The sequence below is a fragment of the Notechis scutatus genome, chromosome 2, assembly GCF_049901735.1.
Source record: "Notechis scutatus isolate UNSWTSFEM ecotype Mainland chromosome 2, rNotScu1.2, whole genome shotgun sequence".
Taxonomy (NCBI): Eukaryota; Metazoa; Chordata; class Lepidosauria; order Squamata; family Elapidae; genus Notechis; species Notechis scutatus.
Window position 1 is genome coordinate 90400313 of NC_142010.1, and position 24957 is coordinate 90425269.

General features: G+C 38.5%; 1 protein-coding gene across 4 annotated transcripts in view; it reads right to left on the reverse strand.

Moving 5' to 3' along the window:
- The window catches only part of SH3PXD2B (SH3 and PX domains 2B), a 131289-nt gene that overhangs the window by 83643 nt on the left and 22689 nt on the right, over positions 1 to 24957 (reverse strand). For all 4 annotated transcript variants that reach the window (XM_026688258.2, XM_087955442.1, XM_026688254.2 and 1 more), the window contains exon 2: positions 17390 to 17470. In XM_026688258.2, the coding sequence (XP_026544043.1) occupies positions 17390 to 17470 (81 nt within the window). The remainder of the gene's footprint in view (positions 1 to 17389; positions 17471 to 24957) is intronic.

Consider the following 24957-nt stretch of genomic DNA (forward strand, 5'->3'; position numbering starts at 1 on the left):
GTTGGCCAACAATTTTAATTTAGCATTAGTCAGTGAATTTTTACAGCTTTCCCCATTAAAAAAGGACAATTCTTCAATAGGTTCTGCTGTTTGGCCACATTTAGTAAATCCAGTTTGATCAAATTAATAAAAATTGCAAGATTATTTGGAGGGGGGGGTCAAAGTATAGAAATCTTTCAATAGTGATTCAAGCATACAGTCTATGGCTATATTCAACTAACTGTTCTTGTTAGACTTCATAACCAATCACAAGTACTGTGAATCAGAGGAAGGGTTACTCCGCAGTACCTAATTAAACAGATAATGACAGGGGATGCTATTCTCTCTCCCCTCCTCACCAAAATTTTAGATAGCTTTGTATCATTTTACAGAGTAAAGACTCTTTCATAATAATTTAATAATTAATTAATAATTAATAATTTTATGGAATCAATTATTAACCAATCTATTATCCTCCACTTAGAGACAAACAACCTACTCTCTAATAAACAATTTGGTTTCAGAAAAAAACTATCCTGTAATCTGCAACTCTTACACTGCAAAAACATATGGGCTACACAACTTGATCAGGGCAAAGCAATAGACGCAATCTACATAGACTTCTGTAAAGCCTTTGATTCAGTGGTACACGACAAACTATTATCAAAACTAAAATCTTATGGTATCTCTGGACACTTGCACAACTGGATAGAAGCATTCCTGTCAAACAGGCAACAAATGGTCAAAATTGGGAGCGTCCTATCAAATTCTGTACCTGTCAACAGTGATGTCCCCCAAGGCAGTGTTCTACGATCAACTCTCTTCAAACTCTACATAAATGACCTCTGTGATCATATTAAGAGCAACTGCGTTCTCTTCGCTGATGATGTAAAGCTATTCAACACCACAGATAATTCTGCTACCCTTTCAAAAAGACCTCAACTATGTATCAGAATGGTCAAACAAATGGCAACTTCAACAACAAATGGCAACTCTCAACAAATAAATGCTCTGTCTTACATAAAAACAAAAAAAACCAGAAAATAAAATACAAGCTGAATAGTCAAGACCTTGTTGATGGTCCAAACTCTGTCAAGGACCTTGGAGTACTTATCTCTAATGATCTAAGTGCTAGAGCCCACTGTAACTACATAGCCAAAAAGGCATTAAGAGTTGTTAACCTAATCCTACGTAGCTTTTTCTCTGGTGATATCACACTACTAACTAAAGCATACAAAACATTTGCTAGACCATTACTTGAATACAGCTCATCAGTCTGGAACCCGTACTATGTATCTGATATTAATACATTTGATAAAGTCCAGAAATATTTCACAAGAAGAGTTCTCCACTCCTCTACTTGTTGCAGAATACCTTATGCCACCAGACTTGAAATTCTAGACCTAGAAAACCTAGAACTATGCCGCCTTCGGTCCGATCAATTTTATAGCATATAAAAATCATACATTGCAATGTCCTGCCTGTCAGTGAATACTTCAACTTCAACCATAACAATACAAGATCACACAATAGGTACAAACTCATGGTTAACCACACCAAACTTGATTGCAGGAAATACGACTTCAGCAACAGAGTGGTCAATGTCTGGAATACTCTACCTGACTCTGTGGTTTCTTCCCCAAACCCCAAAAACTTTAACCTTAGACTGTCTACTATTGACCTCACCCCTTTCCTAAGAGGTCTGTAGGGGGCGTGCATAAGCACACCAACGTGCCTACCATCCCTCTCCTATTGTTCCTTTTATTTTTCTTATATGTATCCATGTATTCATAACTATGTTTATACTTATACCTATTATCTTGTAAGTAATTGACAAATCAAATCAAATAAATAAATAAAAATCTTTCCTGCCTTGTCCCAATATCTCAAATCCATGTCTCTTTCTCTCTTTCTCTCACTTCATACAAAACAGAGAGACTTAATTAAAACAACCATGGAAGTGGTCCAAACAAGAAAAGATGTCAATGGTCTGAAGAGAGAAAAATGCCATTATAAACATTTTAATTTTAGCCAAGTATTTTTTCCTCCTTTGTAGAAAATTTCCCCTGCAAAGTTTGCAGGAAATGAACATTGATGAGTTTTAGTAAATTCATGTTGATTACTCCTGACATACACACTGCGTTCTTTGAAAGCCACTAGGGTTTCTGCATCAAAAATATAGATTTAATACTTGACCTCAGAAAATGAGCCTTAGGGACAGTAGTTCTCTTTTTCAGTAAGTATTGATCTATGTTGCACTTAACCTGCATTTAATCCATGCTGCATTATACATTCCAAATCCAATTAAGCATAGCATATAAGGCTAAGGCAACAGGAAGAAAAATCAACTGCAAAGCAGGCCTATAACAGAGCATTAAAGACACTGCACATACTGTAGGATAAATAATCAATATACCATGAATAATGCATCAGAGCATCCCACCATGGAGAAATTATTCATGAAAGAGACATTTAGCAACATAACTGCAATGAAATGCAGACCAGAAAAAAAAGTTTCGGTCTCATCCACTTCCTTTCACTATCCTACTCTAATCAGTTGTTGAAAATTTGCATCAGCCTGCACTTCTTCGATACTATAGTTTTAAGTTGAGCAAAATCCAAAGTGTCTGTTTTCCAAAACAGCCATGACTCAGAATTTCAGAATTATCAAGTCAGTTAAGTAGTGTACTTTCAGATCAGGGTTCGGTAACTAGCTATTTAAACATTCAAATATGCCATATAAATATAGTAGCGAATTTTAAGAAAACGAAGATTACAGTACTAAAAAGCTCAAACATCATCGGCAGCCTTATTCAAAACAGTAAGTTTTTGTAATGGAAAACTTGGTAGACAAGCAGCTCAAATGACATTAAAAACCAGTTCCTAAAAGATCTATGGATATATAAAGGCCTTTATGATTTGTCAAAAGGGCCATAATGTAGGAGCAAGGCAACTTTCTCTAGAAAGCAAATTTTATAACCAGGGCAACACTAGTGAAAATTCACTTTCCATCCAATGACCTGCTTATCTCTTAGTGCAGGAAATTCTTGGTTAGGAGACTCCATTAATGAAGACCTTGGCATATGGAGAAACATGTGAGTTAGGATTTCAAGAGCAATTTGAACTATGCTGACAACAGGTGATAAAACACTGGTGTAATGTGTTCAAATGAAATGGCTTGGGCCATTCCCACATTCCAAAAAGTGTCCAAGGCACGGGTCTTCAAACTTGACAGCTTTAAGACTTGTGGACTTCAACTCCCAGAATTCCTCCTCCAGTCATGTTAGCTCAGGAATTCTGGGAGTTGAAGTCCACAAGTCTTAAACTTGCTAAGTTTGAAGACCCTTGGTCCAAGGCATCAACTCAGTATCATTAAGTTTAATCTTGATACCCTGCCAGTTGCTCAAATAAGTTATTTCCAGGGAGATATAGGGGATGACCAGGCTGAGCCCGAGGGAGGAGTCAAACGCATCATCAGTCATGAGTTCCTGTGTGCCTACAAGAGATCTAAGTCCAGCCCACCTTGAATACCTTTCTTAACTCCCTCTAATTTCCCTTGACCTTAGTAGTTCATATTCTTGTACAGAGCTTAAGCTTGCAATTGATCTTCATACTCATTGTAACTGTCTGTATCTCTTGATTTCCCCGGGGCTTGACAAACCAATGGTTCAGGAGGTTCTCTTACTACATATCACATGTAAAGGAAAGCATGGAAACTATGAGGATCAGCAGCTTTAAGCAGCGTGGGTCATCTTGAGAAAGATATTACATTTAACTTCCCTCAAGCTGATCAGACATTACCCATTCCTGAAGTTAAGCTATATCACCGGGTAGAGAGGAGTGAAGGAAAAGCTGGTCTCACACTGAATGTAGAGTAATGAGGAATATTACCTGCAGGTTTTGATTATCTTCGGATCAACCTGAGACTATATTGTAGACATAACAGAAAGATTGGACTACAGTTGTGTATAAAATTAGATTACTGACATTTCAGTAGTGCTTCCTATAACCTTTTCACCTCAAAGTCTACTCCTACGCAACATAATGATACCTTTTATTTTAGATTACAATTCTAGAGTATTTATTTTTCAGGAAAGTTTCTCCTGCTTATTTTCTCCACACATAAAATAAACTCTACCACTTGTGTGGTAAGCACAAGCAGATAATGTGTGGCATATGCAACATGGTCTTTATTATAAAAAAAAAACCCTTGCTTTGAAGAGTGGACTTTGGTGAAAACTTGTGTTTAATATCTAGGTCAAAACTTATTTGACCTTGCCAATAAACGCTTACCATCATAGAGAGAGAAAATGTAGAATGCCATTATAGAATATAATCGCAACCAACTATTCTGTGTACCCTTTTTTTCTTTTTCAGAAGTCCTGCTTTTTTCATCTTCCTCCTGCAGACCACGGTGGGTGGTCAGAAGAGCTGTAACCAAAACTTTGTTCAAGGTGGACTAAAAAAAATGTCCCTAGTTCAGCAAGCCAACTGTCCATCCCTGAAATATACACCAACAAGGAATAATACAAAACTGAACTTCAAAACCTAAACACGGTCCTTTCAGTTTAAACCACAAAACTGAACTGATCTTTGTATTTAAAGAAGTAAACAGTCAGTAGCACTAATGTGTACAGGCGGCACTTTTTTTTAATCACTTTCTGGTTGCTCTGTCAAAAATCTTCAACTATCAAGGATGCACGAAACCAGGTATTCAAGGAATAATATCTCAAGTGTGGTTTAACAACATTTTCTCCAACCTGCTGCTTTTGGTCCATTTTTAATGACATTTTAAACTCCCTTTACTCCAAATTGACATATAATCTAGAAGATGGAGAAGCCGTTGGGATTAGATGACTCCACTTTGATTAACTTTGCATACTGCACAAAATGAATACACTCTAATTAGCCTCAACTCTAATTGCCGTTCATTGCGGCAGTTCTAAAAAGCGAAATCCAATAAAACTGGCTATTTCTTCCTGACTCAGTCTCTCTCTTCAAACCCATTTTAACCATTTGTATTTTAGTTTCTTAACCAAAATATAATACAGGTAAGTCTTCAACTTATAACCGTGATTGAAACTGGAATTACAGTCATAAGTCATTGTGGTCATAAGTCAAAGCACCCACCATGACCAGAAGCTTTTTTAAAAAAAACTGTTTTTACAGTGGCTGTTAAAGCAAATCATGATGTCATGAAATGAATCTGGTCTCCTGGTTGGGAGAACCTGGCAAATCACAGCCGTGGGACCACAGAACACTGCAACTGGTCAATGTGAGCGGGTTGCCAATTGCCCAAAATGCAATCATGAGATCATGGGGAGCAGCACAACATTTTATCATGCCTGGAAGCGCTTTATGGATCAGAAAGCACCTCTTGCTAAGGCTGCAGTAACTTGAGGACTACCTGTAGCAACTCTGAGTAAACAGCTTATTTGACAATTGTCAATTATCCAGAGCAGATATTATTTTTTAAAAAAGTGCAGAACATACCATACAGTTAGAAGTTTCCAAGATTATACAAAAACATGAAATGAGAAGTTTACATCTGTCTCTCTCTCTCTGCATTGTTTTCCCCTTTTGTTTCCCACTGCTGCGAAAAACCTCTTTGTCTGCCATAACAATATGCAACTTCGGCCTAGTTTTCAGCAGAGCCTCTCTTGGCTTTCTCTTCCTCTTCCTACCTTTCTCTTTTTCTCGATTTCCTCTGCCTGCCTTCTTGTAAAAACATACTTTGACACTGAGCAGGAGATGCAACTTGTGCCTGGGCATGTGATAGCTACAGTGTGCACACTTGAGTGGAGCCATTGTTTGCTTCATTGATTATCCAGAATGTGGTTGTCTTTTATGAGCAATGGCTACCATGCCTATAATGTTCTTTTTTTTCTTGGAAAAAAGTACAGGCAGACCTCAACTTATGGCTTAATGGAACCTGCCCATTATGGTTTAAGTCATGATGCTTGCAAAGCAGGTCATCATATGACCGGCTCAATTTTATGACATTTTTTCTAGCAGCCATTAAGCAAATGTGGTGCTTGTACAGGGAATGCTATGGTCATCATGGGAAACCATTATTTGCTATGGGGCAATTTTGTTGAAAACCAGAAGTAAATTCTGCTCTTTTTTTGTAAAACCAGAAGTAAATATTGGTTTTCAGTAAAAATGATATAAATTGTGATCATGTGACCATGGAGTGCTGCATACAGCCATAAATATGGGCTACTTGCCAAGCACTAGAATGTGGCCACATGACCATGGGGATTAAAACAAAATCTTTAAGTTCCTAATTTTGCATTATAAAGGGAAATTCAAGAGCCAAAGCAACAAAATAAATAATTAAATCAAATAAACCTAAACAACAGATTTCTGAAAATAAAGAGTTGTCTTTTGTGGTAAGGGACAAATAGCAATAGCACTTAGACTTATATACTGCTTTATAATGCTTTACAGCCTACTCTAAGCTGTTTACAGAGTCAGCTTATTGCCTCCAACAATCTGGGTCCTCATTTTACCCACCTGGGAAGGATGGAAGGCTGAGTCAACTTTGAGCCTGGTGGGATTTGAACTGCCAAATTGTAGGCAGCCGGCTGCAGAAGTAGCTTGCAGTACTGCACTCTAACCACTGCGCCACAGAGGCTCATCAATAACCAAAAAATGGTTATTGTACCCATACTCCACAGTAAATATAACCACTCCTACCCACAAATTAGTCACAAAAGGCTTCCATAAACATTTACTTTAAGGGTTAAAGAAAAATTTCATGTCAATGATTCTTTGGTTTTAAGGCTAGTTATGAGGTACAATTAAGGTGCAGACATTTAACCGACCACTGTCCTTTCTCTAGCTTGGGTTTCTAATTCTGATGAGTTCAGCTCCTCAGCTGAAATGGCACTGAGTTCAGCAAAAGAGCTAATGTGATCCAAGAGATGAGGAAGGCCGCTTGCTGGAACCCATCTGATGGAAAAATCATGATGTTTTCCTTAGCTTGAAATGTTTATTTAGCTTCTCCTCGCTTGCCCCAAACTACAGCTCAAAGAAACACATACATCAGACGCAGCATGTATATTGGGTGTCCCTGTATTTCTTAAAAATCCTCAGTTAACCCAAGATAGTCCCTTGGCACAGATCATTTTTTGCCTACAATAAAACAAAACAACAAAACCAGGCTATGGATACAGATTTGTCAAGCAAAACAGCATCCAAGGAACACAATAAACAACTATTAGCTTAATTTTCTAAAACTGTGATCAATTACGAACCCTGAGAAAGTTACAAGAGGGAAGCCAACATAAATATATGTAAGAGGCATCCTCACTCCCATGAACTCAGACAAAACTGGAACTTAACTACACTATTTAAAAATGAACTGGCAACAGATATTAATACAATCGTTGATTATTCATTTCTCAGTGTTTAAATTCCCTAGTAGATTTTCTATTATTGTGCATGAGGATGCCTTTCTTGGTTTCTTTAGATTTTCTTTAGCTAATCCCATTATACTGGCAATAGGTTTAATAAGAAAAACTTGTACTGTTTCCAGTTGTTCAACATGACCCGTCACCTACAGTAAACAGGCTTTGTCATACGAATACAGAGCTAAAGGTATTTTTTAACTTCATACATTAAATTAACCACATGTTGATCACATTTTTGCACTCCTAATTAACCAAAAACTTTCTGCCCAGTTCATCTTTATCATTAAGATTTTGATTTTTCAAATCTCCAATAGCCTTGTATATGAAGACAAAATACAGAAATTATAGTAGTACAGAATAAAGAACAGATGTATATAAGCAATAGTTTCTAAACTTAGTGTGGAATTCGTGCCAAATGATGTCATGAAATGCACAGTGGCAAGGCAGCAAAGAAGGATAAAGTGTGGGGTCAAGCCTTTATCCTAAAATCATCTTCCTCTTCTTTATTTCCTGTTTTACTGCTTTGGGGGCCAAGGAGATACAAAGTTCTGGTTCTTGCTCTTCTGGCAACCTCAACCATGATGAATTGATGCCATTGTGCTGTGTCTTTGATGTTCTCTCTCTATCTTCTTCTGGATCTGCAACCTGTTTTGACTTTCTCCTTTTTTTTGTTTTTGCCTTGTATGGTATGGAATCCCAAGACATCCTCTCTGGGTGAGCAAACCACTTTATTTGCTGTTTTTGTATGTAGTTTAGGATTGGCTCTATGCCAATTCTTTCTTTGATAGTCTCATTTCTGATTTTATTCCTTCAGGTCATTCCAACAGCTTTTCTCAAACCTCTCATTTCCATGGTGACTAACTTTATGTCTTATAGTTAAGTGTCCATTTTTGGCACTGGTAACATAGGGTGGAGATGGATATGCTTTGTAGGAGATGCTTCTTTGTGCTGATTGACAGTGCCTTATTTTGTTGGAGTAGAGTTGGCTGTTCCAATACTTGGTTTTCTTTACTTCATTATTATGTTAATCTCTTCATCCATTTTACTATCTTTGGAGAATGTTGTTCCTAAACATTTGAACTTTAATACTTGTTTTATGCTTGTTCCCTCTATTACTCTGATTAAGTTATGCTTTTTTCCTCTGATTGCCATTACTTTTGTTTTCTCTTTGCTGATTCTCATATTATTTGTCTTGCATTCTTGGTTTATGGTTATAAGATGCTGTTGCACTTTCATAGCTGTACTTGCTTTCAATGCCTGCAAAGAATAGTTCGTTGATATATTTCCAATTTGAGGTTTGGCTTCTTTGCTTATGCTGTAAACGTAGATGATAAGCAACAGTGGTGACAGTATACATCCCTGTTCTGTTCCGGATATTACTGTGAAAGGTTCTCATGTTGCTTGGTTTGTCCTAAGTACTCTTCTGCAATTACTGTATAAGCTTTTGTATATTCTAATAAGATGTTCACTTACTCCATATTGGGTCAATGTTTGCCATAGCAATTTCCCAACAACTCTATCAAACGCTTTCTCTTGGTCTACAAAGGCAACAAAGAGATTCTTATTGTGTCCATATTCTTTTCTATTAGTTGTTTAAATGCAAAAAACTGCATCTGTGTAGCTCCAATCTCTTCTAAAACCCATCTGCTTTTCTGCTAGTTGTGATTCTATAATTGGTCTTAATCTCATTTCTATCATCTTGGTATACATTTTCCCTACACAGTTCAAAAGTGAGATGCCTCAATATTGTATGTCCCAAAGGTGCTTTTTTCAAGAAACAAGTGGACTTTCTGAGTTTTTTTTTCCAAAATGTTTTGCTTCTCATCCAAGAAGCTTCTTCAGCTCTGACAGGATGGTGGAGAATAGAAGGATTTATACTCTCTACAGACAGCTGGTCATTTGCATTCTTTTAGTGAATCGTTAAGGTCACCTGGAGGTTTATCTGTGTCATCAGGGTCACCTGTGTGGTGCAAATGGGTGTGTGGAGCCTTCCTGGAACTGTTGAAAGGACTATGTTATAGACCAGTGGTCGCCAACCGGTGGGCCATGAGAAAATTTTGGTGGGCCACAGAGAAATCTCACCCTCAGAGCACCCCCCCCAAAAGCAATTAATCCAGGCTGTGCAGAAACACAAGGCTGCGCCACCCACATGGCCTGCAGGAACCTTCTCCACCCACTCACTCCTTACCCAGTAAACTTGCCTGCTAAATTGCCATTTTTCCTTTTTCCTACCATCATCTGTTCTGCTGTGCCGGGAGATTTAGATTAGCTAGGAAGCAGGAAATGGTTGGGTTTCTTGCTTTCTAGCTAGTCTTTAGATCTTCAGCTCAGCACAGCTGAACCTCCCTTAGGACTGAAGTTTTGCTTGCAAGCAAATTCAGTGCAGACTCATGGCAAGCAAATTTGAGAGATTGAGCTAGCCGATGGCAGATAGATAAATCACTGAATGATTCTGTGAGCAACTCAATCTGCCTGCTTTGCCTGATTTTGGGTAAAAGTTGTTCTTGTTTTTTAATAAAAAATTCAATATTTACATGCATGGTGTGTTGTGAGTTAATTTTGTGAGTTTGCTTGCAAGCAAATTTTATGTGACAGACTGAGTAGCCAATGGCAGATAGATTTCTGAATGAATCTGTGATTCTGTGAGCAACTCAATCTGCCTGCTTTGCCTGATTTTGGGTAAAAGTTGCTCTTTTTTTATAAAAAAATCAATATTTATATAAATATTTATAATATTTACATACAAGCCATGCCCAGCCAGTCACATGACCACCAAGCCACACCCACAAATTAGGCCACGCCCACAGAACCGGTTAGTAGTCCCTGGGATCTAAAATTATGAGTTTGGTGGTCCCTGGGGTCCAAAAGGTTGGCGACCCCTGTTATAGACTAGAAATCCCTCCCTCTCTGTTGAGAGAGGGCTGTTCAATTTTGACACAGGTGGCCTCTTTAACCCCTCTTTCAAACCAGCAGTCCTCTCTGCCAAAATGTGGACTTTGTTGTCTTCAAAAGAGTGGTTTTTGTCTTTTAAATGCAAATGGACTGCTGAATCTAGTCCTGATGTGTTTGTTCTCCTATGTTGAAGTGTTATGAAGTAGTTGTTTTGTTTCCCCAGTGTGCACATCTGCACATGGCTCACTGCATTGTACTGCATATTGTACTGCAATGTTGTACTACATATTGTATTGCACATTGTACTGCAATGTGCAGATCTGTCCAGGTATTCAGCCAAAAAAAGAGAAACTCTTTATTTAAACAGGCATATATCCTCCATATCCTAAGCTGGTGACATTATTATATGTGTGTTATTATTGTATGATTCAGATCAATTCTGTTCATACTTCAGCTCTTCAAAGCTTGTTAGTAAATCTTCAGACCCCCCCCCCCCAAAAAAAAAGGTAATTCCTGTTCATATGGAATGGACTCTTTTCCCCCTTACTCAAAAAGGAAACCTCCTCCCTATTTACACCAGATAAACTCATCTCACTCCTCAAAGATAATGTGATAGAAATAAATCTACCAATGACTCAAGTGAGCTCACTCAAAGGTCACTAAAACAACTATTACCCAACTTGGTAATTTTATAGCTGTTCTTTCCCATTACCCAAATACCTCCTCAAAGGAACTACGTGCAACTTAGTTTACTGCTTGCTTACTCACTGTGACCATGATGCAATTTGCAATTCAGGAAATCAGTAAATGAAATACTTTAACTTTCTTTTATAATATTTGCAACGACATGCTCATCTTGGTTCTTTATCTGTACTAGTGGTTACCCAACAGTCACAAATACATCAAATACAATCCATAAAACAATCCATATGTGACAACTGAAATTATTATTTAATTATTCCTTACAGTTTTCAGAAGTGGTTTGCCCTTGCCTCCTTCCCAGGGCTGAGAGAAAGAGAGTAGTTAGTGTGTGGGTGTCAAACTCATGATGGCAATTGACGTCATATGACATTTCATGGTGTTTTTCCCATTTGCGGAGCTGGGGTGACCTGCGTGTGATGCATCCGGCCCATGGGCCACCAGTTTGATACCCCTGAGTTAGTGGCTTTGTGACTAAGACAGGACTAGAATTCCCTGTTTCTAGTTTGATGCCTTAACCACTATACTAAACTGGGTCTCAGTTACTACTTCTATTATTATTATTATGGCATTTAATGATTTCTGAAACATTCAAAGCATCATTCAAACAAAAAATCATATTCAGCTAATATATTTATGTGGCTATTGATCAATGTATAGTTTGGGAACATTTTACCAAACCAAGATTAAAAGCAATATCAAGATACCATGTACTTTAAGATGGGGATTGATCTAACAAGGCATTCCTCAACTTGATGTTAATGCACTGGGAGTAAGCGTCCCAAAGCATCCAAAGGATACCAGGTTATGTAAGACTGATCTAATGCAATGCAATGCAATTATAGAAATTTTATAAGAACAACTTTCACAAATTTTTGCCATTAATAGCATTGCGCTAACTGAAAAGCCTGTTAGGAATAGGGGCAACTTCATACTATTTTGTTGTATTACATTTTTCTAAGCAATTAAAAAAATTGGTCACCAACCCTGCCTTATAACATTTACTCTGGGCATATGTGTGCATGTTGCTACTATCAGCCATGTCTGGAATTGTATTCTGTGTAGATTGTTTGGCAAGAATGTTTCACTGCTGTGTTAAAGATTATAATCTGTAAATCGTTAATGCGTTCTTCAAAAATGGCCCTGACTAACAAAAGACATATGCTTTTTTCTTTATTCTTCTAAGCTCTTGGGGTAGCAATATACCCAGAGCTTCTATACTATCATCGTAATGATTTACTTAGATCAGCAAAAGTGAATGGTGCTGAGCATATCAAGTCATTAATACATTCTTTGAAAGCTTTGCATTTTTCACTTAAAAAGTCTTTTGACATCTCATAAGAGCCATGCAGAAATTTTTCTTCTTTTATGTGAAACTGCTGATTTGGCACCTCCAATTTAATAGTTTTTCAATATGCATTCCCTCGAAACAATGAAAAATGTAGCCCTATGCTATTTATTCAAAATGGGTCAGACGTTGTGGCTGTGTGAAAGCTTTTACATATAAAGCAGCAGATCAGGCTACATCAATCAACATTTTAGCATTCTGCAAAATCAAAAATATTTGTGTCTTGTCTTGACATGTCACCCATATGCTCATGCATACCTCCAGAAAGACACACGTCTAAAGTGTTTGTATAGATAAGAGTTCTTACAAGCAGTTACTGATGACCTCTTCAGCTCATAAAGGAACATCAAAATCATCATTTCTTCTTGAATACCATTTCTGGAAGTTAACAAATCTTTGACTTACCACTTGGTAAAAAAAAAGTTTTGTGTAACAAATAGCATTTACAGTAAACTGCAGCGTTGACTGAAGCCAGATCATAGAAAATAAGATATAGGCTTCTTGAAGGTTAATAATATAATTTAAGCATTATTTCTAGTCAATGCATACCTCCAATTAATGACTAAATCTTCAATAAGAGAAGATAATGGGGTACTAACTTATTTTCTCTAAGTCTGAGATATTAACAACGGGATCTTGCATCCTTGACCCAATTCTGTCAAAAACGGCTGGGTTCAGCTTTTCTGTCACAGTTTTTTTTTATTAAGTGATTATATAGTGGTTAGCTCCCATTTGAACTTTTCCCTCCAACTTTTATCACCTCTTGAGGGAATGAAGACAGACAGAAAATTCAGTTGGAAATTCTGAAGGTATCCCATCTCCCAGTTTGCAGTGCCTGTGTTTCAACATTGTATTCTTTCTAGCATACACCCAATTAGTGATGCTGACTTTTTATTGCATTATCTGCAGGATTAGGAAGCAAACAACTTACTTGGGATCTATTCAGCAAGGCTGAAAAAGGTAAACTAGTTATAGCTGAAGAAAGCAACACAGACAAGCAACTTCTTTTTTTCTTTTAGAGAACTAAAGCTTCTCTCAGACTGAACTCAGCTCCCAATGAATGCATGGTACTTTTATTGCAAAAAATTGGAAGGGATTTAACATTGCGTTCCCCTGGATTGTTACTGTTTACTTCCCAGACTGCGCTACAGCCCTATTATTATCTGGTGGTCTTTCATCTATGCATTAATAACTCAATTTTCCATGCTCAGCTAAGATTGGCTGGCATCAAAATCATCTAAGGATTCCCTTGCATTTGGGGATTGCATTAATTGATAACTATTCCTTATTAAAAAGCTAGATATTGTAGATATCAATGGCAAATGTATTTTTCTTACTAACATGCTAATATTAAGACATGAGGAGTTAAAGTGTAGGAGTATACAATTCCTACCTGAATTTGGAATTACTCATCTCTCTTCAAGTCTCTATGCATTGTTGTTGTGGCTAAGAGTGTGCCCATATGTTTATTTAAAGACTACCATACTGATTTCCCTCTATAATAACATTTCTGCTTCTGTGGCTCTGTGTGTTTCTGATCATTTTATATTCAAGTTACTCAGGATTGGGAATCTGATATTTCCTATGCCTAATACTGTAACTCATACTATAGCATCTTTATCCCATCGTCAATGACACTGCCAAGAGAGCAGTGATACACAGATTTCAGTCTGCTTATCATACACATATTCCACAAATAAGAGAATTGATGCCCAGAAAGTGCTGAGAGCTGGCTGTTTTCTCTCCTTATAAGGTTCAGGCTTTTGAGTAGTGACATAACAAGCCATTCATGATCTTGGATTTCAAACACTGCTCCAGAGTCATGTATCTGTAATGGGTTTCCCTTATGTGCCACTTGCTCACTCTATTTTGGATATTGGCACAATATGGGGGAATTTCTCAGATAATTCCAAAAAGTAAAACTCAACTGAGAAGTGCATAAAAAGCAGCAGTGATTTAATATCAAGGCGACTTTCCAACCAGCTTGGCTTATTCTGGGGCCCTGGTGGAATGAGTCTTCTGCCAGCTGCCAATGCAGGAAAGCCCTGCATGGACTGAGACCAAAAGCTAGTGCTACTAGACTGTAGTACTTCGGAGAAAAGCACCAGACTTCATGACAATTGGAAGGAATATTAGATTAGATAGATCTGCTGCCTTGAGTTATTTATAAAAATAATTAAGGTTGGAAATAGACAGACAAACAGACAGACAGACAGATAGATAATCCATACTTTTAAGTTTGAATTAAGTACCAAACAACATTTATCAGCAAGTCATATTCTGCTACATATACTACAATTGACAGTTATTGTCAGGAGCAAGTAAGCAGAACCATTCATTTATTTCAAGTGAGAAGAGTTTATTATTGCTATCTATAGACAAGAATCTATTCAACTTTAGTGTCATTAAAATTGCAGGAATAGACAACACCCCTGAAGACAAGCTCAGGATCCAAAAAGATCTTACAAACTTGAACAAACAAAATTGATTTTAATGTGCAGAAAAACAAAGTTTAACATTTAGGCAGGAAAAATCAAAGGTATAAGTACAGATTAGGCAAGACCTGGCTTAAAAACAGTAATGGTGAGAGGGACCTTGGAGTTCTAGTAAATGATCACTTGACTATGAGCCAGCAATGTGTAGCAGCAGCCCAAAAAGCTAATACAATCCTGGGTTGTACAAATAGAGGCACTGAATCAAGATCACGTGAAATACTAGTACCACTTTATAAAACCCTAGTAACACCAAACCTGGAATACTGCACCAATTTTGGTAACCATACTACAAAAAAGATGTTGAGACTTTGGAAAAATTTCGGACAAGAGCAACTAAGATGATCAAAGGCCTGGAGACTAAAACATATGAAGAATGGCTGCAGGATTTGGGTTTGGCTAGTCTAAAGAAAAGAAGAATTAGGGGTGACATGATAGCAGTATTTCAGTATTTCAAAGGCTGCCACAAAGAAGATGGGATGAAATTATTCTCCAAAGTATCAGAGGGGCAGTGGTTTTAATGGTTTGAAAATAATCAAAGAGAGAAGCAACCTGGAATTAAGGAGAAACTTCCTAAGAGTGAAGACAATTAACTAATGGAACAGCTTGCCTCCAGAAACCATGGGTGTTCCAACACTGGATGTTTTTAAGAAGAGGTTAGACAGTCACTTATCTGAAATAGTATAGGTTCTCCTGCTTCAGCAGGGTGCTGGATAGAAGACCTCCAAGGTCCCTTCCAGCTCTATTCTATTCCAACTACTGTAATCATCAAAGCTAAATTAGCACTGGATAAGGGTCAATGGAATTCATGGGGCTGCTGGACTTGGGTCTTTTGTGGCAACACAATGGCTCCAAACTGATGACATGTTTAATTCTGCCTTCCAGTTCAGCCACTCTTCTTCTACAATTATAAGTTGATGCTAAAAATGTTTTGATTTATTTGAAATGACTTCTGAAATAATAACAATATTAAGACATGGCAGTGCTCGAACTACATAATGTAGAATGTTTGCAATAATAAACATTTTTTATAAGTGAGTAAGTGTAAATTTAAAGATTAGAATTTTTGAGTAGTCAGAGGGTCACTTTAAGGTATTTTTATTTACAAATCATGTAAATCATGACAGGACAAATTCTACTCTTAATGCAGCTTGGCTAAAGATACCAGAGAATGGTAATAGTCAAGTTTTATAGTCCTTTTGCACAGAACCATCATGTAATATATTCACTCACTTCCTTGGGACTGGAGCAAATTAACTCAGCAAATCTCACATGTAATTTGAACAGAGGGGAATACTGGTGTGGAACAGACAACATCTAGGGAAATAGACCTGAGTTTCTAAGAAAAACAGGCCTTTGTTTTAAAATTTTACATTTTTTTCAAAACTCTGGAAGGTAAACTTTAGAAAACAGGGGAAAAAAACCAAGTAGACCTTGGTTATGCTGCTTAAGGATTGTTGTCCAAATATTTCAAAAGCCTCCTTTAAAAAAAAAGTATCAAAATTTAAAAGGTAGGAATTCTGTGGTACAATTCGGCAAAGAATTAAAACAGTAGTTCTTATACCAAGCAAAGTGTCCACAATATCAGCCAAATAGATTAGTGAACTGATTGGAATTGTTTTCTGGCTGTATTAGTGACTGTTGATTGACTCTCACTCATTTTAATATTATTCACCAGCCAGAGTTGAGATATGCTACCTTACAAATTCATTAAATCAATAAATAAAATCTATTCAGGTGCCAAAAGCATTTTCCTTTCAAAATAGTGGCATCTGTGGGGTCCTGGGTACTTTCTGAGCTTGGTTGTTTTTCCTGCAGACATTTCTTTTCATTTCATTACCCACCAGGGTAACATCATCAGAAATGTCTGCAAGAAAACAACCAAGCTCAAAGATAATGTTCAGCCCTGAGCCTCAAATATTCTCTTGATAGTGGCATCTAAAATCTCCTGCCCAGCACAAAACAGTAGGAGCTTATAGAAAAAATCCTGCTCCTATGAAAATCATCCCTTTGTCTGAAGTGACTGAAGAGAAAGTTATCATCACACATTAATCCAATCCACAATTGAAATGTAATTGATAAAGCTCTTCCTATTTAGGTTACTAATATGAACATGGTTATGACCTAGTCTAGATCACTTAAAAACATGGGTAGATTGACCCAAGCAGAATCTTTCTTATCTCTGATCAGATGTAGATATGATTCTTTGGATTATTCAATAATAATTATAGATATGCTTTGATTTTGATTAAAAGTTGGTATTTTAATATTGTTATAACCTATTTAATGATCTTATATATTTACAGGAAAGAAGTCTCCTGCTAGCTATTACAAAGGAAAAGAAAATAGCTGAGCAAAAGTCTGGAGACAAATAGGGTGAATTATTTTTGTATCAAGTCTAAAATAGTACCCAAGGCAGTAATATTAGGTATATGGCTGCATGCACATAAGTATAAAAGATGTTGCCTTAAAGATACAGTGTGAGCACAAAATCAGGTAAAATAATATTACAGCTCCATAAAATGAGCTGTAAAATTTCTCTGACAGAAATTTAGAAATCTTACCTGCAGATCAAAGAACTTGCTGTATCGTCGGTAAATTGCCTCTGTTGAGCCATTGGACCAAGTGACCTTGATAATGTACACCTGCGGGGAAGAAGACATATGGTTTAGAAATATCAGATCCAATTGGGCAAGTGGATTGTTGCGATACTAAGTGTTCAGCAAAAGAGCTAGTCTAGAATAAATAACCTAATTCACAGAAGATACCATAAATTGGGCAGTAATTTGCATGGGTTATTTGTACAAAAAGGCCATATGCAGAACCAATCTCAGCATCCACAGAGGAATTGAAAGACATCTGAGTTGAACGTGGAGAACATATAAAATTCGGAGCACATTTCTACTTTACGAGATACTTCTTGAACAGACGGGAGGATCGCATTTTCCTTTTCAGACAGTCTTTCAGAATTTCAGGATGCACCCAACGTGACTTTATGTCACTTCAAAGCATCTAAGTAAGATTTATCGCCACAATCTCAGATTGAAGCTGGGATTTCAGTAGCACATCTCACTTTGCTTTATCTGGGAACATATAGATATCGGGGAAGATCTGAAAGGATTGGATTTGTTTGCTGCCCATTTGTTCTTGCTTTTTGTCATTTATTTCTAGTATTGACAGTGGTCTCTCTCTCATAGCGTCATGGTCAGAACCAAGGATGGTTTCTGAGAGTGGACAGCATGTTTTACTTCTGGTTGCATGATAATGCAGCAGATCTATAGAGACCAACACATTTTAATCACAATGTATTAAAGGGTTTCTAGTGGGTACTAGGTACATACTGTAGTTTATCATTCTGATGCAAGGAATAATTATTCTGTCACTGCTCAAAGCCTCCTTTTATTTGAAAACCATAAAGTTAGGGAGAATGTTAGCTGAAGCTTTTCTTCCAGCTAAATAAAGCCCCCTGCAACAAAAACACTCTGTTTGACAAAGAACTTTCTATGAAATTATTTAATATAAAGATGAAGCATGACTAGTGCTTTGCTATCCTTTGTATTTGTATTATTGAGTCATATCCAAGTCCTGAGGACATATAGTTAAATTTCACAACAGCAACTTTTGTCTTCCCATAATCCTAAGAGTGTGAGGGCTATAGAGACTCTGAATGACTCAATTGTCTTTACAGCAAAGAAAAAGAACAGAAGTTGTATCAGAAACAGGGAAAATTCCCTAAGCTAGTTCCCACCCATTTGCAGACTCTGCTATCTGGGGTAACTAGGGAGTATTTAGAGATCAAAGACTTTTAGACTTGGCAATGCTGATCAATATTTGCCTGCTTTTGCTACCAAACTATTCTGCTGACTGCCAACTGCCAGCAATGCAGCAGATTGACTCGGCCTTCCATTCTTCCAAGGTCAGTAAAATGAGGGCCCAGATTGTTAGGGGCAATATGTTTAGAGAGGGCTGTAAAGCACTGTGATGCGGTGTATGTCTAAATGCTACTGCTCTATCTATCTATCTATCTATCTATCTATCTATCTATCTATCTATCTATCTATCTACCTACCTACCTACCTACCTACCTTTGCATTTCTGAACTGCCCATCTCCCTCAAAGAGTAGGCTGATTTCTAGCACAATACTCTTTTCCCAAATCACCCTGAATTCACATTATCACTTAGGAGAGAGAAAAAATGACTAATGCTATTAAGCATCACGTACAATCACATAGATCCGGCCCGTAGGGCCTCCCTGGAAACAGTGAAGGACTGGCCCGTGGTGCCTCTGCCAGTGAAAATGAAGCCGCCTCCTGAGCTCCATTTTTGCTGGCAGAATGCTGGAGGAGGCTGTTGTGGCCGAAAATGGAGTCTGGGAGAGCTACATGTGGCCCTCCAGAGCTTTATTTTTGCTGGCAGAAGGCTAGAGGAGGATCTCCCCAGCCCCACCAAGGCCATCACAGGTGCCCCCAACACATGTGATGTCAAGCTGGCCATGCCCACCCTGACCACATGCACCCTGGTCATGCCCACCCAACCCCACAAGGTCAAAAAGAACCCTGATGCATCCCTCAATGAAATAGAGTTTGACACCTTTGCACAAGAACCTTAAGAGCACAAATAGAAATAGCACTTATAGACTGCTTCATAGTGCTTTATTGTCCTCTCTAAGCGGTTTACAGAGTCAGCATATTTCTCCCAATAATCTGGGTCCTCATTTTACCAATCTCAGAAGGATGGAAGGCTGAGTCAACCTTGAGCGGTGAGGATCAAACTCCTAGCAGTGAACTGAATTAGACTGCAACACTGCATTCTAACCACTGTGCCATCATGACTCCTAATATCCTATCAATATAAAGATAGGCTATATCTTATCTAAATATATGAGCAAAAAAGACATCTTAGAGAGTCCATTCATATATAATCAGGTCCTTAGTCCAAATAATGCTCCCTAGAAATTTTGTTCTCTTCCTTAGCCTGTTCTAAATACTTAGATAACTTAGATAAGATATAGCCCTGTGATGGCGAACCTATGCCATGCGTGCCGGAACCCTGATGCCACTTGCTCAATGAAATCGAGTTCCATTTCCCCCGGCACGCGAGAGCTTGCCCGAAAGAGCCCTACTGCACATGCGCATGCACCGCTGCCCGACAGCTGATTGTTGGGTATCTGGCGCGCATGCTTGAGGGGTGCGTAGGAGACACATGCACATGCAGAGAGACACGCAGCACACACTGGGGGTCGCGGGTGCATGTGCAAAGATGCGCAGCACACGGAGGGATCGCATGCATATGTGCAAATGGATGACGCATGGGAGTGATCGCATGCGCATGCACAGTGCTGCGTGACATGTGGGAGCGATCGTGCATGCAGGTGCAGGCACACAACACGCAGCAAGGAAAATCACATGCACATGCGCAGATGCACAGCACGCAACAAGGAGAATCACACACGCATGCACAGATGTGCAGCACCGCGAGGGGACTGCATGCGCAGGCTCAGGGGGTGGGGGGGGACCAGCATGCATTGCCTTCTGGGTGTTGGCACGCCAGCGCATGAGCGCGCGTGCAATTATCGGCACAGGAGCCGAAAAAGTTTTGCCACCACTGATATAGCCTATCTTTATATTGATACGATATTAGGTTTAATTCTCCCCAAAACAATTCATCTTGCATCAGAGATAGGCAACACGAGAGCTCCAGATGTACAGAGCACAACAGTGACAATTACAATTATCTATGATGGTGGAGCTGATAGGGCACTGTTTACCTTCTCCTATAATACACTCAGCTGAAAGAGAGCCACTTCTGCAAGTCATGAATTTACATTCCAACATAGATAGGCTCCTAGCTATCAGGAAACACATCCTAAATTAGATATTCTCAACTAGAATTAAAATTCTAATTAATTTTAATCTCCAGCTAATGTTTTGTGGCTCAGAATTGTTGATGATACAGTCCTACTCACTGGATTGTAAAAAGAAGCCCTAGTGGACAGCACTTAAAAAATCAACATTAAATTCACCTCAGCCACAGAATCTGAGGAGAAGACTGAACTGGGGATTTATCCAGAGGAGTAAGAGGCAGCTGAGCCCAGATATCATGTGTGAGAGAAAGAGGGTGAAGACAGCCCCTCCCTAATAGCTTACAGCAGAGGTCTCCAAACTTGGCAACTTTAAGACTTGTGGACTTCAACTCTCAGAATTCCTCAGTCAGCATAGCTATTCTGGGAGTTGAAGTCCACAAGTCTTAAGGTTGCCAAGTTTGGAGACCCCTGACTTACAGAAAATACTGTAGATGCAGACAGTATAGTCCTTAGTCTGGCAAGATTTCCTCTATAGGTGTGAAACAATGAAGGGGAAACAATGAAGCTTGGAAGAACTGCCACGTGTCATTCTTGGTTTTGGGCCACATACATTGTTTTGAATTAGTACATTTAGAATGTAATGTTTGCCTTTCAGAGACACAAATAAACATGCTAATCATCATCAGGATTTGCTACATATTTTTCACATTTAAAATCTCCCTAAGGGAAGGGAAGGCAACATTCCCACAAGGGAATATATTTTCCAGTGCTCCCTTTCCAGTAAATTCCTTTGTCTCGGAGGAGCTCTCAGCAACTTTAACTGTCCACCCCCCCTCCCCCTCCAAAAAACCCTATAAGAAAACCAAAGAAATGTAGATTTCCAAAGTTTTTTTTCTATGGTCAAGGAGTAGTAAAATCAAATCGGAGTGACCTTTCCAAATTATAATGGAAAAAGTTTTGTCTTTTGTTTTGTGAGCCAGGAGAACCTAATCATCTACCGCTGCTTATGACTCCTGGTGCTATGTTCTTAAAGGTAGGAATAATTTCATTCAGAGCCTCTCTGAAAATATTATGTGTGGACTGTATGTGTATTAAACCTCAGTCAATCAAGGAAATGTGAGGTGGTCTTTATTAAGTGATGGATTAGTCCTAGGTGCTCCACTTCTAACCATGCCAGGGCACTATGCAGAGCTTTCACTAAAAGAGTTTGCTGTCTCATTTTTGTCTTCATTTACTTTTTGTACAAATGTAGGAAACATGTTACAGAAACACCAACTTATCTTTAAACCAGGGGTGGGGGAACGAAGGCCATTTTATGACTTGTGGACTTCAACTGTCAGAATTCCTGAACCAGCCATGCTGGCTCAGGAATTCTGTGAGTTGAAGTCCACAAGTCATAAAGAGGCCAGAGTTTCCCACCTCTGCTTTAAACCCTAGCTCACTTCTCCTGGCTTGGCTACACAGAATCATGTACAAAATGTTTCTGGATTCTAATTGATTGGAATTTGATTTCCTCTCCCCTTCTTGTTCCTTTAATCATTTCAGAAGACTCCTAAAGCAATTGGAACAGCCAGTTTTGTCCTTGAAACAGCCATTTCAGTGCGACATTTGAATTCTGAAATATTTTGTCCACTTTTAGTTATGCGTTTTTCACAACTGGAAAATGAGATGCTTGGCCTTGCTTTTTCCAGTTGTATTTGCGAGGATAGCACAATCCCTTCTGCATTCCCCATCCAGGAAATGAAGTGTACATTTTTGCTAGGATATGCAAACTTCACCTTCTGATGCCATACCTTTGCACTGTTCTACTTTTTCCCCCACCTATCTTGCACTGCTTATGTCCACCTTTGATCTCTGGGATGCTGTGATCAAGTTTCTCCCTATAACTTACTCTTTCTTAATGTTTTAGCCTTTCCACTCACCTGGCCAAGAACCATTTTCACCCTTATGTATACATGAAGACAAAGTATTCATCCTGTATACTATACATGCATCATTTGTATGTTTGCTTTCCTTCTCTGTTCTACACACTAGTAAACCATGATTTGTTTAAAGATGGTTTAGCAAACAAAATACATGAGCTGAGTTTATGCAACATACTATGCAAAATCAATCAAACCACATTAATATGGTGTAAATCTAGCTTTTGACAGGAAACATTCTCGAATAAAAACTCAATTTCTCAATTGCAGGAGAAATGATTGAGCTTTACTTCTAAAGCACTGCACCAAAAAGAATAATAAAGGAAATACTTAGTTTAAAACACACACACAGACACACACACACACATACATATTTCAGGGGTTCAAATGTTTTCTCCTTTCCTTTCCCATTTTTTCTCTTGTGCATGTCTGTATATTGTGAGTGTTTATTTTCCCAGGTTCATTTTCACTATTCTCAGCTTTAAATAAAATCTGCCCCTAAAAGCGGTTTCCATAAATCTGATTAAAGACTTATGAGAAAGGAAAGGCAGCAACCGATACAGGCTTTCCCAGACCAATGGAATATTCTCATTCCTTCCAGGGCAGTTTGCCAGAGACTATCCATTACTGAAACGCTATCAAATGTTTAGCAAGATAACCTCCACCACGAGCCAAAGGCCTGCATGATGTCATCACGTTGGCTGCTTTGCAACAGGCCTTTTTGTGAACCAAGTGCATCCTGGGATTCCTTTGGAAGGGGATGGAACCCTTTCTTTTAGCTAGAGAGAGCCTCGGCATTCTTGAGCATGTTATTGTGAGTTCTTGGAAGGAAATTACAGGGGAGGGGGTGGAACTGGAGAGGAGGGCTTTTCTTAAAAGCTCTTCAATTACCAATTCAATATATATTTCACTGCAGGCTGAAATTGTAGGCTGATTCACACCATTGGCATTTTGAGAATTCTATTTGAGGAACGGATGTGTGTGTTAGAAACTAATCACACAACGACCACTTATTCAAAAGTACCAACCAAAGGGGCATATGCATGTAGGGTGCATATATCTCACAAGCTGAACTTCTCGTGTAGAAGTTGACATTGGAGTACAAAATACAATACTTATTAGGTGTCGGGCTACTAGTTTGGACAATTGTGTCAACTGGTATTATGAAACATCCCCAGAATGGCAAATAAATTATGTGTACCTATTACCATATAATATGTGTACATATTTACTGTAACAGAAATACAGTCAAATTATTTAAAAGAGGTAATAATTTTAAAGATACACATTCCTTTCCAATCTGTATCACTTTATAGAGATGAGAAAATATTCAAATACACTTTGCACAAAAAAATACAAACCAGGGGTCCCCAACCTCCCAGTCCGTAGACTGGCACCGGTCCTCAGCACGCCAGAAACCGGGCCGTGGAAACAATCAAAGCTCCACCCATGGGATGCAGGCAATGCACAAAATCCCGCCCCTTCAGGTTCGCAGAAAAACCTCTCTCCATGGAACTGGTCCCTGGTGCCTGAAAGGTTGGGGGCCGCTGTCTTAGACCGTTCTCATACAGAACTTTCCATCTGAATAAAATGAAATGAACTTTACCAGATCCTGGACAAGATCCAAGGAACTGGGCAGACAGATCTGTGTGTCTAAGATAGCTTTGAATTTCCATTTCGATCACAGCACTTCCTACAACACAGCAAAGGCCATTAAAAAAGAGGAGTTGATAATTTATAAACTATCTCACTGGGCCCATTTCAGCCTATGGGTATGCTTCAAGTAGGTCTTTGGATGGCAGCCATAATGTTCTTCTACAAATGGCTTAACTAGGTTTCTGGCTGGTATAATAATAATTATTCATTTTATAAATTATTCCAGGAAACAAAGCAGGCTTTTAGCCTGCTACCCCCAACATTTAACTATGCAGCCCTAGCAAGGACAGACCAATAAAAAGTGATGAATTATACTGCCATGGTTTCTTTACTAAAAGACTGTGGCCGACAGAAATAAATTACACCCTGACAAGACGACCTCTTCCTTCCGCAACATTTGATCCAGACTTTAATTCTAGAGGAACACAGTAATAGAGTGACTACAACACTGTTTTTTTCCCCTGAAAATATGCTGATTAAAAATGCTTTATTAAGCACCAGTTTCTTGGGTCAACTCCAGCACAGGAAAAACTCTTCAGCCCAAGTTGTCAGTTGTGGAAAGAAAAACAATGGACACCACCAAGGGGATTACTCTACTCCAAGTGAGCTCATTTCACAGTGAACACGCACCTTTGCAGTGGGAGAGACCCTGATACTGAGTGATGCAATCCTTAGACAGAAATAGCAGTTTTATAAAGGGCAATATGTCACATTTCTAATGGCTTCCTTTGTGCACAGACTGCAGAGTCC